The 18,730-nt window shown below is 49.1% G+C and overlaps 1 protein-coding gene across 1 annotated transcript; it reads right to left on the bottom strand.

The window, feature by feature from the left end:
* Nucleotides 1-1,375: 1,375 nt before the first annotated feature.
* HCN3 (hyperpolarization activated cyclic nucleotide gated potassium channel 3) lies at nucleotides 1,376-17,829 on the bottom strand. The gene is made up of 8 exons (XM_058159891.1): nucleotides 16,987-17,829; nucleotides 11,144-11,573; nucleotides 10,199-10,360; nucleotides 8,864-9,082; nucleotides 7,979-8,125; nucleotides 6,683-6,923; nucleotides 5,907-6,071; nucleotides 1,376-4,924 (listed from the first exon to the last, which is right to left on the bottom strand). The coding sequence occupies exons 1-8, from the start codon at nucleotides 17,427-17,429 to the stop codon at nucleotides 3,837-3,839; spliced, it is 2,895 nt and encodes a 964-aa protein (XP_058015874.1). The 5' UTR covers nucleotides 17,430-17,829; the 3' UTR covers nucleotides 1,376-3,836.
* Nucleotides 17,830-18,730: the final 901 nt, after the last annotated feature.

Here is an 18,730-nt window from a genome sequence, read left to right as displayed (position 1 = left end):
TTGTTGTGCCTCGCCCGCCCTCCTCTCCGCAGCCGGGCCCCTCCCATCTCCTACTATCTGAGCCAGAGTCTGATAATGAAGAGGAACGGCCTGGCATGCCTCCAGTCCCCAGCCCTGGCACCATGCCCGGACAGAATGAGCAAACAAACCTCCCTCCTACAGCGTGTGAGCACGGAGCCAGCCACGTGCTAGAATTGCCGGCAGCAGACCAGGAGGATGGAAAGACACAGTGGACGGATCCCCGCTTCCGGAGAATGGAGAGGCGACGTCAGCAAAAGGAAGGGAAGGGCAGGCCTGGATAAGTGCTGAGTCATGGAGCCACACCTCATGGCCTATATAAAGGATCTGCTTTTTGGCATTCCTTGAGTCAGGCAAAGTCTAATCTGGTTGCTGAAGTCACACCTTGGATTCCTGCCTGCCCTGAGAACTCTGACAGGAATTTGGCAAAGCTGCAGAGGCTTCGCGGCCACGCTTGATACAGACTTCCCAGACCCGGCCATCGGAGGAGGAGTGGGACACGAGAAAACTTTTCTTGAACTTCCAACACTCGGGGTTATAATTTAAAGGAAAGAGCCTCTCGTCTTGTCTGTGAACCGTTATCCAAGATTTTTTTAAAAAAATATTTTTTTGCTGGATTCCAGAACGTCGTCTTCTGCGGCAGGGTTAATTTAAGAATACACGCTGTATTCTTTGGAATACCGTATTTTTCAGACTTTAAGACGCAGATAGATTTAGAGGAAGAAAACAAGAAAAAAAAATAGTTTTGGACCTCCATGCATCCTGTTTTTGCCCTCCCCGGCTCCCAGAAGCACTTGGCAGGCCCAAAACACACCCATTTTTGGCCTGCAGAGTACTTCTGGGGGCCGGGGAGGGCAAAAACCTGACGCACGGAGGGTTCGGAAGCCCCCAAAATGATCCTGTGTTTGGCGAAAACAGGCCATGCGGAGCACTGCAGAGTGTTTCTCGGGGTCGGGTGGGGGCAAAAATGCGACACGCGGAGAGTTTGGGAGCCCAAAAACAAGACTGTATTCGGTCTATAAGACACCCCAAAATTTTCACCTACTTTTTTTTGTGGGGGGGGCGGAGTGCGTCTTATACTCTGAAAAATGCAGTAATTCACGCTCCTTGAGAATTGCACTATGCCCGTAAACCTGACTCTGAAAGGAAACAAATCCTGCTCCACTCCTGGTTGTTTTTACAAACGGGTTTACAAAGCAGAGAGGTAAGTATAGTAAGAGGGATTTCGATGTCCTCGCACAGTGGCGGAATCCTTCTAGGGGTATTGTTTTAAAGCGGGGGTTGTTTGCTAGAACACACGGACCTGCCTCGTTCTGGTTAAATGACAGGGGTTCCTCGACTTATGACCGCAACTGAGCCCCAAATCTCTTGTTACTACGTGAGACGATTGTTAAGTGGGGTTTTGCCCCATCGAAGGTCGCAAAAGGGGACATTGCAGTTGTCATAAATAGGAGCTAGTTGCCGAGGGTCAATGCTACAACAGTCCTACGTGTAAAAAAACAGTCATGTCACTTTTTTCAGTCGTAACTTTGAACAATCCCTAAACTAACTCTTGTAAACATTTGTTTTAATAAAATAAGTTTTTAGGGCGATTTCTCTCTCTTTTTTGGGGGGGAAAGTGTTTTACCCTTACTTCCTACCCTCAATACCACACCACTCGCCTTGAATGGCCAAACAAAGAATGCAAGTTAAGTATGAGACTGCGAAGGGCCTCTTACTATACTTTAACCAGCTTTGACGTTCCGTAATGATGGCTAGTATTTTCGTTTTTTTTCGTTTTCTCATGTGTTTTTTTTGTTTTGTTTTTGAAAAAGGTAACCCTTCAGCGGGCGAAAACCTGGAACGGCAGGTGAAAACCCACCAAGGTTTCCAAAATCTTAGCAGGGAAATTGGCAAATGCTTTCAAGTAAGGGTGTTACCTGAGCCGGGGGATTATGGGAAATCGAAACCTGGTCAGTATTAGGGGACATTTTAGTCTGGCTTATGGCCACAGGCACTGGTGTAATGCCCCAATGACAAAAAAAATATGTCGCCACGCAAGCTCCACTTTCTCGTCCCTGGCATTGTAGAGTTACAGGTGGTCCTCGACTTACGACCGCAAATGAGCCCAACATTTCATGTTGCTAAGCGAGACAGCGGCTCAGTGAGTGTTAACCCCCCTTTTACGACCTTCCTTGCTGCTGTTTGTAAAAGGGAATCGTGGCAGCTGTGAAGTTAGTCACACGGTCGTTAAGCGAACCCTGCGGCTTCCCCGTTGAAGGTCGCAAAAGGGGGATCACGTCACACACACACACACACACACCCGGGACGCTGCGACCATCGTAAATACGAGTCAGTTGCCAATTTTGATCACGTGACCATTGGGATGCTAAAAAGTTTGTAAGTGTGAAAAATGGTCCCAAGTCACGTTTTCCAGTGCTGCCGTTAACTTTGGACGGTCACTAAACGAACTGTTGTAAGTCGAGGACTAGCTGTATCGGGGAAATTTAATGCAAGGTGTTTTTTTTTCTTCGCCCTCTGTTATGGAGGACGAAGAGGGCAGAGAAGGGTGGTGTTGTGACTCGTCCTCCCTCCTCTCCTCAGCCGGGCCCCTCCCGTCTCCAACCAGGCCTGTTATCAGACTCCGAGTCTGATAATGAAGATGAACGGCCTGTCATGACTCCAGCCCCTGGCCCTGGCCCCATGCCCGGAGAGGATTCCAGGAGTGAAAGGACAAGCCCGATAAACCTCACTCATACAGCGTGTGTTCCTTTGGCTCAGCCGTCAGAGCAGGAAGCCAGCCAGGTGCTGGAATTACTCGGCCCTACTCCCTCTGACCCCTCCCTTTCCCTGACAGCAGATCCAGCTGAAGACAATTCAGAGTGGGAGGACCCTTACTTCCGGAGATCTGAGAGGCGACGCCAGCAGAAGGAGGGATGGGGCAGGCCTGGATAAATGCTGAGTCATGGAGCCACACCCCACAGCCTATATAAAGGACCTGCTTTTGGCATTCCAACCTTGAGTCAAGCAAAGTCTTATCGAGTTTGCTGATACCGGACCCTATCGCTGAAGTCACAACTTGGACTCCTGCCTGCCCTGATAAACCTCGAAGGAACTTGGCAAGCTGCAGAGGCTTCGTTGCCAAGTTTGTTACAGACTTCCTTGACTCGTTCGTCGGAGTGGGAGTGGGACACGACAGGTGGTTTAGGGGTGGGGCAAATGAAGTCCATATTCTTCTCTCTCTCGGGTGTGGAACCGGGGTTTCTACCGTTATGCACACTCTCACCAAACATCTTGAGGTGGATATTGCAGAAGTGTGGGGGCGAGAAGAGCGGAGAGAGAGAGGTCACTACGTCAATTTTCTGGCAGTTAAAAAATATTCCTAAAGGCAGGAAAAAGGCAGGAGGGGGCCCACAAAAAACCACTCGTTTTGGAGCATCCGCTAAAGTTAACAGCGACGACGCTTCGGTGCGGTTGAAAACGGACGCACCAGAGATCATCTTTGCTCAGGATCTCGGCTTTTCCTGCTAGACCGGACTCATAAGATGGTTGCGAAGGAATTCGCCATTCAACTTGATGCGTAGGCAGACGGCCCCCTCGGGGAAGGGTTGCGACACACTTGTGAGCCAGCATTATAAATCCGATGATGGACAAGTCGGCGTTTCCTTCACCTGAGGGAATCTGCTCTCCGAAGAAACCAACTTTGAGTCTGGCGGCTTTCTGGTCCTCTTTGTAGGATCTCCGCGTAGGAACAATTCCTAGTCCCTCTCCAGCAGACTTCTGTCAGGCCCCCAAGGCCTGCCCAAGAAGGGACTGGCAGCCCTGTGTTGACCCTGGTTTCACATGTGAGATGGCAGCTTTGGTTTCCCAGTGTTGACGTCAGGACTGAATGCTACGGAACCCTTACGGGATGAGGAGGTGCTGTGTCGCGGGACGGAGGCAGGTGACTGGGGGGTTGTGGCCCCACTCACTGACCGGCTGGACCCTGAAGGGGCCTGCTGGGAGGAACCAGGCTGCCCGGTAGTTCCCGTGCTTGGTTTCCCTAGCAGACCGGAAACTGACGGGGAGGAACGGTACGTGATGTTCCTGGCTGATTTTCGCGGCTGCTGGGAAGACCCCATGTCCGAAGGTTGGGTGAGCCGGTTTGGCAAGGAAGGCTGAGATGCCGAAAGTGGCCGGATGTCCTGTGTAAGACGTCCCACCGAAAGGCCCTGCGAGCTCCGATGTTTGACCATCTGCTGAGGCTGCAAGAACAGGGAAATATGGGATCCCGTGGCCCGAGAGAGACTGTAGTGCAGAGTTCGTCCTGGCGGGACGGACGCGCTGTGTGCTGCCTGCTGCAAGAGAGATGTGGAGACCGACGTACCTCGAGTTTTGGATAGCTGAGGCTGGCTCATCCCAGGGATAGGGTCCCCCTTCTGAACGGGCCGCGAAAGGGCTTGTCCTTTGCCCATCATACTTTCCAAGGGGAACATGCACTGAACCATGGGAGAACACGGCGAGCCGGCTGCAGGTGTCTGCAGGTGGGACTGCGCCCCCGAGGCAGGCGAGCTGACGGAGGATGGGCGGGAGCCCCCCAGGCTAGGTTGGGAGCAGCGGGGATGGCGCAGGAGAGCAGCCGAGTCGGGGGAGAGAGGGCTGGAGATGGACGAAGGGGGAAGGAAGATGTGCGTCGCCAGGCTTTGCTGGTGGGTCAAGGCGATGGCCACGCTGGTGGTGGCGGCGGCAGTCTGCAGTGGTGCGTGGACGAGGGGCTCCCAGATAAGCGGTTTGCTGCTCAGTTCGCGACCGGCAGACATGGGCTGGAGGTCCTGGATGTTGTGTGCCATGTCTTGGTCGTGTTTGACGATCTGCTGGATGATCTCGTTGTTGACCGTGCTGGAACTGTGCTCCGCCCTCTTCCGCAACAGGATGGAGTTCTTCTTCCCTGCAGGCGGAAGTCAAACAGGGTCAGAGACCGCACAGAAATACAGACAACATTTGGAGAGTTGTTTGATACGGAGGTGAACCACACTGGCAGGACGAGGAGGAAGAGGGGGAAGAGTGTCAACTCGCAAAACATCCCTGGTCTGCTCTCAAGTTGCCACAGGCCAGGAGAGATGGGAAATCGGTGAAACAGCCCGGCAGCCAAAGACAGATGCACATTCCATGCTTATCTCTCTCAAGGCTGTATCCCAGGGTTACCCACAGCAGCCGGAAGGGAGTGACCTCTACAACCTGCAAAATTGCTCCATTGGCGAATGTGATTGATGACACACCCTGGGGGGGGAGGGGGAAACAGAGTCATAATTGGGGCATAAATAACTTAGGGTCAGAGCTGGCTTCACTTGGGAACGTGCCGACATGAAGCTCCTAATAAATAACTTGATTTCTTTTGAAGCTTAGCTCCCGAGGCTCATGATTTAATTAGGGCATCCGTCAGAACCCTGACAAGGAGGAGGAGATAGAGAACAAGGAGGAGATGAAGAAGGAGATGGTGGGGATAGTGAACAAGGAGGAGGAGAAGGAGAAAAAGGAGATGAAGATGGAGGAGGTGGAGGTGGAGAACAAGAAGGAGATGGAGATGGAGAACAAGGAGCAGAAGAAGGAGATGAGGATGGAGAAAGAGGAGAAGGAGGAGAAGGAGAAGGGAATGGAGGAGGAGGAGGAGGAGAGAGAGATGGAGGAGAAGGAGAAGAAGGAGAAGAAAATTTCTAAGACATCTTAACAGTTGAGATCAGCTCAGGGCCAGGTTGAACATCCCCAGCTAAGATCCCTCCAGCATCTATTGGAAGACACATACACACCCCAGAGGTCTCCTTCGGTGGCTTTCATTTGTTAGGACTTCACTGATTTTTTCGGATGAGTCTCATGGGCCCGGCAAGACAACCTATGAGCCTTGTAGTCCTCCATTTCCCCACACCCCTCACCTATCCGGTCCAACCTATCCATGGCCACGGTTTCAAAGGCTCGCCGCATCATTGGATATTCCTCCAGGACCTCGTTGAAGTTGTCCACGGAAAGGGAGTAGAGGCGGCAGTAGGTGTTGGCTCGGACGCTGGCCGTGCGCCGGCCCCGGGTCAGAAGGCAGATCTCTGCGGGGGGCAAAAAGGAGGAGGAGAGGAGGATGGGGACCACTCCCCTTTAACCCCGGCTTAAACCATCCAGAAGACGCAGCTGCAACATTGTTTTCCAGCAAAAGGTGAAACACCAGTGCTGGTCTGTTTTAAGCCTTATGGGAGGGACCAATCATTTCCTGGCCTTACTCCTGAGTTGTCCTCTTTGCTTGAGCTGCTCTTGCCTTCTGGCAGCTCTTCTCATGCATGCATTAGGAACAGGCTCCTCCTGTTCTTCTGCCTCACTACTATCAGTCTCTGGAGGCTTTGGAGTCCGCACCTCACTTCCCAATGGCCCTGGCCCCACCTCAGCCTCATCACTGTCCGACTCCGTTGCCACAGCTCCGTAGGCTGCTGACGGACCACAACACCTAGCTGGCTTTCGTGCCGAAGGCAGAACTACAATTAACTCCTAGTGATTGGCCCAATCCGTCTTCCTCTCTCTCTCTCTGTCTCTCTCACCCTCCTTCTCCCCCGCCTCTCTCTCACACACACACACTTACAAACACATTTGCAAGGACCAAACCCTGTTTGCAAGCCCCCCTCAGAGAACCAATTCAAAATCTCCCCCCACCCCAAGAAAAACTTACCTCCAAAATAAGATCCGTCCGAAAGCTTCATTTCCTTAGAGCCCCGGGTCAGGATGCTCACCACACCGTGTTGTATGAAATACATTTTTTTCCCCACCGTTCCCTCTCGGATGATGAAGTCTCCAGGCTGGAAAACCTCGAAGCGCAACTTGGTCAGCATCGCCGTCACAAAGTTGGGATCGGCGTTGGCGAAGAGGGGCATGTTATCCACCAGATTCCGGCAGTTGAAATTGATGATTTCCTGAAGTGGGGAAGGAATCCGAAGGAGAAGAAAAAAATAATAATGATCAGGAATGGACAAGAGGAGAAAAGGCGAGTGGACGCTACAAACTCCACCAAAGTACATCTCAACTTACAACAGTTTGTTTAGTGACCATTCAAAATGACAACAGCATTGGGGGGGGAAAAGTGACTTTCCACTTAACGACCTGTTGTGGTCCGTCAGCAGCCTACGGAGTCGGAGTCGGACAGCAATGAGGCAGAGGTGGGGCCACGGCCATCGGGGAGCCTCCAGAGACTGATAGTAGTGAGGCAGGGGAACAGGAGGAGCCTGTTCTAATGCACGCATGAGATGAGCTGCCAGAAGGCAAGAGCAGCTCAAGCAGAGAGGACAACTCAGGAGTAAGACCAAGAGATGATTGGCCCCTCCCATAAGGCTTAATAACAGACCAGCACCGGTGTTTCAGCTTTGCCAGAAAACAACGTTGTAGCTGTGTCTTCTGCTTTGTCCTCTGCTTTGTCTATGTCTTTGTTTTTGTGGCATCTGGACGTTTGCCAGGAAGGGCCTTTGGCAGTTTGCCTAATTGGACTAAGGTTTGTGAGATAACTGAGGAATTTGTGTTGGGAGGCATTTGTTTTACTTTGAGTAGAACGACGCTGGGAATGAAGTCATTCCCAGCTGTTCGAATAAAGTTTGTTTTTCCACGGACTAAGTTTATTACTACCTACTTGGGCCTGGGTCACAACACGACTGTTGCAGCATCCCCCATGATCACATGATTAGCCCAAACGGACTCATAGTTATGACGGTTACAGTGTCCCGGGGTCTTTTGCGACAATGTCAATGGGGAAGCAACAACCGTGTTCCTAACCCAACAATTTGCAGGGATTCACTCAACAACCACGGCCAGAAAAGGTCTTAAAACGGGGCAAAACTCGCTGAACAACGGTCTCGCTTAGCGAACAGAAATATTGGGCTCCACTGCGGTTGTAAGTTGAGGACTTCCATTAGCCTTAATTCTAACATTATTGGAGTGGCTGTAAGAAGTGTCATGGCCTCTCCTTTGTGGGTTTTACCTCTTTAAGGGGTTCACTCAATTCTTCCAGGATATTCTCTTCGTCAAACATTTTGCCCTGGTATCGGTGCTCGTAATATTCATGGATCCGTTGACGTGTGTCTCCCGGTAACTTATGAAAGGACATATATTGTTCCACTTGCTTATACTAAAAAAAACAGAGGAACAGAAATATTTTAAATTCAGCCGGAAAAAAATGAAGAAATAATTAAGAAGATACTAGAGTGGGCAGAAATGGACAGACTGTCCTATCTATCATCTATCTATCTATCCATCCATCCATCCATCCATCCATCCATCCATCCATCCATCCGTCTATCTATCTATCTATCTCTCATCCATCCATCCATCCATCTATCATCTATCCATCCATCATCTATCTATCTATCTATCTATCTATCTATCTATCTATCTATCTATCTATCTATCTATCATCTATTTATCATCTATCCTATCTATCTATCTATCTATCTATCTATCTATCTATCTATCTATCTATCATCTATCTATCCTCTATATCTATCCATCCATCCATCCATCCATCCATCCATCCATCCATCCATCCATCTATCTTATAATGTTTGACAGTTTAATTGGGATGCAGAAACTTATAAATTTTGGACCTGCTTAGATTTGTCAGTGTTCAACTAGCGGGGGATAATATATATATTTTTGCCTTTCTTTTTGTAAATTCACTTTTTTAACATTCTGGTCTAGCTTTGTTTTCTCCCTGTTCATTTTTTTTTCCTTTTGGATTTTAATCTTCTGAATAAAATAAAAACCGAAACCAAAAGTTTGGGAAACTTTTCTCTCTATCTTGCCGGAGAGAAGGAAGGGCAGAGACAAACCCCAGGATATGGCAACAACGCAGGGTAAATATTCTCACCTTCTCCTGGTATTGGCGCCGAGAGGAGTCCAGCGACTGGATGAGGGCGGTGGCGTGGCCGATGAACATGGCGTAGCAGGTGGCTCCCACAATCATGCTCAACATCGTCAGCCACACGTCGGTCATGCCCTCGGGTGCCTGCTGCCCATAGCCGATGCACAACATGTGACTCATCGCTTTGAACAAAGCGTGGGAATATTGCTTTCCCCAAGAGTCATTCTGAAGGACAGGGGGGGAAAAAAGAGCGGAACTCACCGGTGAGTTTTTTTTAAAGATCTTCTGTGCTGTCCCACAGAACCTTGGTGTCTTTCAAACTTGGCAACTTTTAAGAGGTTGAAGAGGACTTCAACTCCCAGAATTCCCCAGCCAGGAGACTTTAAGAGGTGTGGACTTCCAATCTCCAGAATCCCCCAATACCAAAAATTCCTAGAATCCCCCAACCCTCTGTTGGAGGTGAATTCTGGGAGATGAAGTCCAATTTTGAAAAAAAACACCGTCTTGGGATAAATAGAAACTCATGAACCCACATTCTTTGGGTAGAAATTGTCAGCCCTTTTGAAGAAGATGAACTAATGGAACTCCATTATTACAGGGATAATAGGGGTAATTCTATTATAACAGAAATTTGAATGCTTGATACAGTAGTTCCACTTTCTCTCTCCCTTCCTCCCTCCCTCCTTCCCTCCTTTTTCACACGAATCTCCTTCCTCCTTCCTTCCTTCCTCTTTCCTCCCTCCCTCCCACTTCCTTTCTCTCTCTCTCCCTCCCTCTTTTTCCCTCCCTTCCTCTCTCTATACCTTGTTTTCCTCGTGTGCTGAAAGCCCCCGAGCATGTGTGACAGTGCACATGCGCATGCCAACACCCATAATGCAATGCCCCCGCAGCCCCCCATGCAACTGCGACACCCCCCCCCGCACTCTCCCCACCCCCTGCACATGCGTGTGCAATCCACATTTTTGTGCTAGCAGGCCTCCCTGAAGTCTCCTGGACCCAAAAACAGGGCTCGGGGGGTGCTGCACCCACCCCAACTCTGCGCATATGTGCGTAACCCCCCTAACCCCCACCCCTTCACATGCGCACATGTCTCCTGGCAGAGACCCGAAAATTAGCTGGTCGGTGGGAGGCACGCGGGCATGCGCAGTGGAGCTGACCTGGGCATCGGCTCAATCAAGATCAGAAACTCTTGAGTTTCTTCCTCACCCAGTCCCATTTTTTCAGCACGAAGCAGATTTTTCATAACCGCCCTGTCTCTGAGAGGTTTCATAACCACCACTCTCTCCTGCTCATCCTGGCCCATTTTCATCCGACAGACATAGGAGGGAGAGTCAAACTTACCACCATGTGGTTGATGGAAACCCAACAATCTTCGGGGAAGTCTTGCAGCATGGGAACCAAGAATTGTAAGCAGCCGTCCCAGTGGCACAACAGGAGCATCATCCCGATGAGGTTGAAGATCCGGACTACGGCACTAGCCAGGTCATAGGTCATGTGGAAAATCTGGGAAGGCAAAGAGGAGGCGGTAAGGTGGTCGAACCCGGGTTCTTTCTGTACACAGACTCCAGGTAGGCCTCTGAGAAGAACCGTTCGTTCAGCGTCCGTTTGAAATTATGACGGTGCTGAATGAGTGGTCCTTAAAAACCAGTTCCCAAAGTTATGGATGTCGTTGTGCCTAGGACTAGCAATTTCCCGCTGGCTTCCCCAATGACTTTCAAGCCAGTCAAGAGAAAGTAACAACCCAAGATCCTTGCTTAATGGTGGCAATAGATTTGACATCACTAAGCGATGCAGTCTTATTGGTTTACAGCTGCTTTATGGCTACCATGGAGTGAATTGCCAAGGACTAGCAATTTCCTGCTGGCTTCTCCAATGACTTTGAAGCCAGTCAAGAGAAAGTAACAACCCAGGATCCTTGCTTAATGGTGGCAATAGATTTGACATTACTAAGCGATGCAGCCTTATGAGGTTTACAACTGCTTTATGGCTATCATGGTGCGAATTGCCAATCATGATCAGCGATTTCCCGCTGGCTTCCCCAATGACTTTGAAACCAGTCAAGAGAAAGTAACAACCCAGGATCCTTCCTTAATGATGTCAGTAGGATTTCCATCCCTAAGCGATACAGCCTTATGAGGTTTACAACTGCTTTATGATTGCTTACTTAGTGACGGAAATTCAGTTGTTGTTGGCCAACGACTACCGATAACCACAACAGATCACTGTGCCAATGGCATGTTTCCTTTTTAATGCGAGCAGTAATATTTTTTATTTATTGCGTATTACCTCTTCCCACTGGTGAATGTAACGGATGAGGCGAGAGAGTCGGAGAAGACGGAGCAAGCTAAGGATTTTTGTGAAACGGACGATACGCAATGCCCGGGCTGTTTTATATACTTCGGAATCTACTTGGGTCTCCAGATCTACGATGAGGAAGATGTAATCGACCGGGATGGAAGAGATGAAATCCACCAGAAACCAACTCCTGAGATACTTCATCTTAATGGTATGGGGATCCAAAATGATCTCGGTGTTGTCTTCCACCACGATCCCCGTCCGGAAGTTCAGCACCAAGTCAGCCAGGAAAAACGTGTCCGAGAGGACGTTGAAGACGATCCAAGGAGGCGTGTTCTCGTCCTTGAAGAAAGTGATCCCCACGGGCAGGATGATCAAGTTGCCAACCATCAACAGTAACATGATCAAGTCCCAGTAAAACCTAGAAGGGAAGAAACGAGCGGGATCGGTCAAACGCACCTGAATGAGAACCTCGGACTGCGTGTGCTATTAGCCATGATTTATTTATATCAGTGGTAGTCAACCTGGTCCCTACTGCCTACTAGTGGGCGTTCCAGCTTTCATGGTGGGTGGTAGGGGTTTTGTCCGATACTGAAGCACTTTCCTTGTTTTTAAAATTTAATTAAAAAAAACTGTGTTTTTTTGTGGCTCAGACTGGTAAGACAGTCTGTTATTAACAGCAGCTGCCTGCAGTTACTGCAGGTTCAAGCCCCACCAGGCCCAAGGTTGACTCAGCCTTCCATCCTTTATAAGGTAGGTAAAATGAGGACCCAGATTGTTGGGGGCAATAAGTTGACTTTGTATATAAGATACAAATGGATGAAGACTATTGCTTGACATAGTGTAAGCCGCCCTGAGTCTTCGGACAAGGGCAAGATATAAATGCAAATAAATTTTTTTTTGACTTTTTAAAAAAAAAATCATAGCATTATTTAAAAAACATTTTCATTAGGTTTTCATAAACTTTCCTGTGACAATTTAAATTTCTGAAAATATACTATTTGTATCGCCTGCTCGTAAGTTTAGTTCACCTTACCTACGTGAAACTAAATGGCGCTATAGTGCGACCGCAAACAAAAGAGCTTCGTCCCAGAATAGCTCGCGCATCTCCCCCCACACCACTCAGCTGTAACAGACAAGCAGAGCTAGTAGCCGGCGCCCCCCCCCAAACCCAATCCACGATGCGCGAGAGGCATGCGCAGACGATGATACACGGCACATTACTGTGAAACCGGTGGGCGGTTACAAAATTTTACTACTAATAGAGATACAAAAGTGGGCGGTAGGTATAAAAAGGTTGACTCCCCCTAATTTATTATTATATCATTATTATTATTATTATTATTATTATTATTATTATTATTATTATTATTATTATTATTATTATTATTATTATTATTATTATCTCTTTTATTCATTAAACATGAAACTCAGTCAACTGGACATTCAAAAATGCATCACAAATACCATTGACTGGCGCTGATGGTTGATGCCAGTGGTGGGTTTCAAATTTTTTTTACTACCGGTTCTGTGGGTGTGGCTTGGTGGGCGTGGCATGGTGGGCGTGGCAGAGGAAGGATACTGCAAAATCCCCATTCCCTCCCCACTGCTGGGGGAAGGATACTGTAAAATCTCCATTCCCACCCCACTCCAGGGGAAGATTACTACAAAATCCCCATTTCCTCCCGATCAGCTGGGACTCAGGAGGCAGAGAATAGATGGGGGGGTGGGCCAGTCAGAATTTTTACTACCGGTTCTCCGAACTCCTCAAAATTTCCACTGCCGGTTCTTTAGAACTGGTCAGAATAAACCCTTCTTTTTCCCTCCCACTTTGCTCTCTGAACAAAAATGAACGCAAAAGCGACTGAAACGAAGATCCCAAAACAAAGAGAGAAAATAAAAATGGGATCGACTGTTATTAAATCTCAAAACACCATTTCAAAAGACCTCTCCTGATTTGTTCTCGCAAGCGTCCATCAGCAGCTCAAAAGCTTATTGCCACGGGCCGGCTGAGTGTTGATTATCCAATAAAGATCATGATGTAATCCACTGATTTAATCATACACCTCGAATCCCAAAGACCGAAAACCCCTATCCGATTCCCGCCAAGCCATCTGTCCCTTGATCAACGTACAAGCCGGGAAACATATGGCGAGATTAGAGCAAGGGATTCTGGGAGCCAAGCCAATTATTTCGGCTTCTTTATAGGACCGCGAACCTTTCTCGCATCCAGCTACGTTTTCTTCCATTGCTTCATCTGGATGAAGACTTTCTAGTCCATTTTTCCCCTCGCTTGGTAATCGCCAGCTCAATCTTACCTTGCCTCTTCAAATTTGCAAAAAGGCCTGATTTTAAAATGCCGTGGTTAAATATACCAAACTTGGAGTATTGCATCCAGTTTTGGTCGCCATGATATTAAAAATATATATATATATAAATGTTGAGACTTTGGAAAGAGTGCAGAGAAGAGCAACAAAGAGAGTTGGAGGCTACCACATATGAAGTTGCAGGAATTGGATATGTCTAGTTTAATGAAAGGGTGGCTCAGTGGCTAAGACGCTGAGCTTGTCAATCGAAAGGTCGGCAGTTCAGCGGTTCGAATCCCTAGCGCCATGTAATGGGGCGAGCTCCCGTGACTTGTCCCAGCTTCTGCCAACCTAGCAGTTCAAAAGCACTTAAAAAAATGCAAGTAGAAAAATAGGGACCACCTTTGGTGGGAAGGGAACAGCGTTCCGTGCGCCTTTGGCGTTGAGTCATGCCGGTTACATGACCACGGAGACGTCTTCAGACAGCGCTGGCTCTTCGGCTTTGAAACAGAGATGGACACTGCCCCCTAGAGTCGGGAATGACTGGCACAGATGTGCGAGGGGAACCTTTACCTTTACCTAATTTAATGAAAAAAAGGACTAGGGGAGACATGATAGCATCTTCCAATATTTGAGGGGCTGCCACAAGGAAGAGGGGGTCGACCTATTCTCCAAAGCCCCTGAAGGCAGGACAAGAAGCAACGGGTGGAAACTAATCAAGGAGAGAAGCAACCTAGAACTAAGTAGACATTTCCTGACACTGAGGACAATTAACCGGTGGAACAACTTGCCACCAGAAGTTATGGGCGCTCCATCACTGGAGGCTTTTAAGAAGAAATTGGACAGCCATTTGGCTGAAACGGTATAGGGTCTCCTGCTCGAGCAGGGGTTGGACTAGCAGACCTCCAAGGCCCCTTTCAATTCTGTTATTCTGATTTGATGGGTTTTCAATTCCTCCGGGTTGAACCCTTAGAACTGCTCACCCATATTAGAGGAAATTATTCGTTTGGGGCCAGTAACGTCACCGTTGTTGTCTACAAAGTGCAAAGATATTTGAAAAGGGAGGAAAAATAAGTTAGTAGAAGTGGAAAAGCTAAAAGACTCTTGAATTACTGCATGTGTGTGTGTGTGTGAGAGAGAGAGAGAGACAGAGAGACACAGAGAGAGAGAGAGAGAGAGAGACAGACAGACAGACAGAGAGAAATGGGCTAGGACAGGGGTCTGCAAACTTGGCTCTTCTAAGACTTGTGGACTTCAACTCCCAGAGGTCCTCAGCCAGCAAAGCTTTGGGAGTTGAAGTCCACAAGTCTTAAAAGAGCCAAGTTTGCAGACCGCTGGAATTAAGGAATCATAACAAGTGGCTAGCAGAAATTTTGTGCAAATTTTGCACTAGGAAGACGCTGCGGGGAAAGATTTCGCCTCGTTTCTTTTCAAAGAGAGCGTCGTTTGAGGACTCCAAGGTGATCCACTGGCCTGGAAACCTTTGGCAAAACAGGTAGTTGTCGATTTACAATCCTCTGCCCTCTTTGGCACGTTTTCACGTTGTACGGCTGTGCGTTGGATCGCCTCCAGGTGTGGAACAGGTTCCCAAATAGGAGTCCCATCTGTCGGCGCATGTTTGCTCTTGGAGCCGGGAGCTGCCAGCTCTTTAAGGGTTCGGCGAGAACCTCAAGAAGGGAGATCCAAGATGTTCTGAGTGCACTTGCAAAAAAGTACAGATTTGTTTTGCAAATACAAGACGGGCATTCATTCCGGTGCCAAATTCAGCATGGGAAAAATTTGGCTTCTAGAATAGAATTTTTTTATTGGCCAAGTGTGATTGGACACACAAGGAATTTGTCTTGGTGCATATGCTCTCAGTGTACATAAAAGAAAAGATACGTTCATCAAGGTACAACATTTACAACACAAATGATGATCAATATATCAATATAAATCATAAGGATTGCCTAAGCCACCGACATTCCTTGGCATCAGGCTTTGCTTGTGTGGGGAAAGCCCCAAGCTACATTTTTTTCCCTGTATTTCTCTTTTTTATTGTTTCTTTCTTTTTCTCTCTCTCTCTCTCTCTCCCTCCGCTGGCCTAGCCTTTTACTTCCTAAGAAATTCCAAAATGAAAATCTTAAAAGTAGAATAAGAGAATGAATCAAAATACCTTTCCTTCCTTCCAGTGGTGAAATTTGAACTGTTTACTATCGGTTCGCTGGCTGTGCATGTGCTAGACACAACTAGACACAAGAACAGTTTTTTCCCCGAACGCCATCACTCTGCTAAAGAAATAATTCCCTCAACACTGTCAAACTATTCACTAAGTCTGTATTACTATTAGTCTTCTCATCGTTCCTATCACCCATCTCCTCCCACTTATGACTGTATGACTGTAACCTTGTTGCTGGTATCCTTAAGATTGATATTGACCGTTTCCCTATTACTATTAGTAAGTGTTGTACCTTATGATTCTTGACGAATGTATCTTTTATGTACTCCAAGAGCCCATGCACCAAGACAAATTCCTTGCGTGTCCAATCACACTTGGCCAATAAAGAATTCTATTCTATTCTGTTCTATTCTATTCTGTTGGAGCTCCTATGCTTTGGAACGAACTTCCCCCTGGTTTACGCCAAGTGCCTGATCTTCGGACTTTTCACCGTGAGCTGAAAACGCACTTATTTATTCAAGCGGGACTGGCTTAAAAGTTTTTATTAAATTTTTAATTGGGGTTATTTATGAATTTTAGGGTTTTAAATTGTTTTAAATTTCGGCCATCTTTGTAATATGCTCGGTTTTAGTTTTGTTTTACTGTGTATATTGTGGGTTTTTATTATCTGGCTGTACACCGCCCTGAGTCCTTCGGGAGAAGGGCGGTATAAAAATCTAATAAAATAAAAATAAATAAATATTCTATTCTATTCTATTCTATTTCTTCTCGTATCTGAGGGGCTGCCCCAAAGAAGAGGGAGTCAAGCTATTCTCCAAAGCGCCCGAGGGCAGGACAAGAAGCAACGGGTGGAAACTCATCAAGGAGAGAAGCAACTGGAATTAAGGAGCAATTTCCTGACAGTGAGAACAATTAATCTGTGGAACAACTTGCCTCCAGAAACTGTGGGTGCCTCCAACCCTGGAGGTTTTTCAAGAAGAGACCGGACAACCACTTGTATGAAAATTGTCTATGATTTCCTGTTTTGAGACGCAGGTTGGACTAAAGGACCTCCAAGGTCTCTTCCAACGGGGAGATTTTTTTAAGAACACTGGACAAGCCTTCCCCTGAAATAGTGGAAGGTTTCCTGCCTGAGCAGGGGGGGCTGGACTAGAAGACCTCCAAGGGGCCCTTCCGACTCTTTGTTATTCCAAGTCAATTCTAGTCCAAAAGAACTTTCAGCACCACGGTCAGCGCCGCCGCCGCCGCCGCTGCCCAGCCGTTCTTTTCGCCCAGCCGAAATCGGGAGGCCAAACGGGTCCTCCCCGAAGGGGAGTGGCGCATGGGTCGAGGAGTCCTTCCCCTGCCCCCCCCCCACCCTTCTACCCTACCTGAAGTCGCTGTAGGGGTGGATGATCCAAAACCCGGCCGACTTCACCCGCTGCTGCTCCATCTCCACCGCCTTGTGGCTGCCAAACATCCGAAGGGAGAACTTGTTGACGGCCGGTTGGAGCAGGGCGCCCAGTTGCCGCTGGACGAAGGTCCCTCCGGGGTCTTCGGAGCCCGAAGCGGCGGCGGCGGCGGCGGAGGCCAGATCGGCGGCCACGATCTGCTCGGCCACGCGGGCCGTCGCCATCTCGCCCTTGGCCGCCGCCGAGGAGCCTTTGCGACTGGGCGGCTGCGAGGAGCCGTCGCTGGGCGGGCGACCCCCGGCTTCGCCATCCAGCAAAGGAGGAAGGGGAGCCTTGCAGCCGGGGGTCTCCGGACCCTGGGAAGAACGTGGGGCCGCCGGAGCCTCCGGGGTCTCGGCGGCGGAGGATGGAGAGGCGTCCATGGCGCTCAAGAGGGCCCTTCAAACGCCCTTGCCCGGTCCAGGCTCCCCTGGCATCGCGAGGGCATCCCACCCGCCGCCACGCGTGGATGCCCGGGGGAAGCCACGAAGGGCGCGGCGGTGGCGGGCGAGGCGGGCACCGGACGGGCAGGGGCTCATCCCCCCACCCCACCCCGGACAAGCCCACCCCACCCACCCCACCCCCTCCCCTGGCTCAGCCCCTCCGACTAGAGCCTGGCAAGAGCAGCCGCAGCCCGAGCTCCTCTTGCCCACGCACACGCGCCACGGGCAGGCAGGCAGACAGGCGCCGCCTAGTGGGTCAGCCGCCCGCCCTCCCCCTCCCTCCCTCTCCCCGGCCTTTGGGACCTGAGTGGGGAGGGACAGGAGCGGGACGGAGCCTGGAGGGGAGGCGGAGTGAAGCGATGACGGAGGAGAGCTCGCTTTCTCCCCCCCCACCCCCCCACTCCCTCGCCCCGAGGGGGGCGTCTCTTGGGTTGAGTCGGGCTCTGGAGACGGCTTCAAGGGCGGCCTGGCGGGAAGCTTCGTTTCCTTCCTTCCTTCCTTCCTTCCTTCCTTCCTTCCCCTCTCAAGCCGAGGCCGTTGGTCTTTCTGCTTTCACAGTCCCGGCTTTTGGCCATCCGTTCCTCTGTCTGCATTTCCTCGCTTGTTTTTTTTCTTCTTTTCCTTCCTTCCTTCCCCTTCACTTCCTCATTCATGTCCCTTCCTATCCTTCCCTCCACTTCCTCATTCGTCCCTTCCTTTTTCTTCCTTCCTTCCCTTCCCCTTCACTTCCTCATTCATGTCCCTTCCTATCCTTCCCTCCACTTCCTCACTCGTCCCTTCCTCTTCCTTCCTTCCTTCCCTTTTCCTTCCCTTCCTCATTCATGTCCCTTCCCTTCCTTCCTCACTCATCCCTTCCTTTTCCTTCCTTCCTTCCCTTTCCCTCCACTTCCTCATTCATGTCCCTTCCATCCACTTCCTCACTCGTCCCTTCCTTCCTTCCCTTTCCCTTCACTTTCTTATTCATGTCCCTTCCTTTCTCACTCGTCCTTTCCTTTTCCTTTCGTTCTTCCCTTTCCCTTCACTTCACAAAACTGACTGGTCGCCACGATTGGTTATCTTCCAGCCAAAGAATCCCATCATTTCGCAAATAGGGATTTATAGCATAACCTGTTTCAGAAAATCCTTTTTCTCTCTCCCCTTGTATCTCACACCCCCTTTTCCTACTCCCTTTCCTTCCCTTAATTTCCTATTTTTTCTTCTCTGTACCTTATATCATCAAATAAAGCCTTAATAAAAAAAAA

The sequence above is a fragment of the Ahaetulla prasina genome, chromosome 17, assembly GCF_028640845.1.
Source record: "Ahaetulla prasina isolate Xishuangbanna chromosome 17, ASM2864084v1, whole genome shotgun sequence".
NCBI lineage: Eukaryota > Metazoa > Chordata > Lepidosauria > Squamata > Colubridae > Ahaetulla > Ahaetulla prasina.
This window is presented reverse-complemented; position numbering and strand designations above follow the sequence as displayed.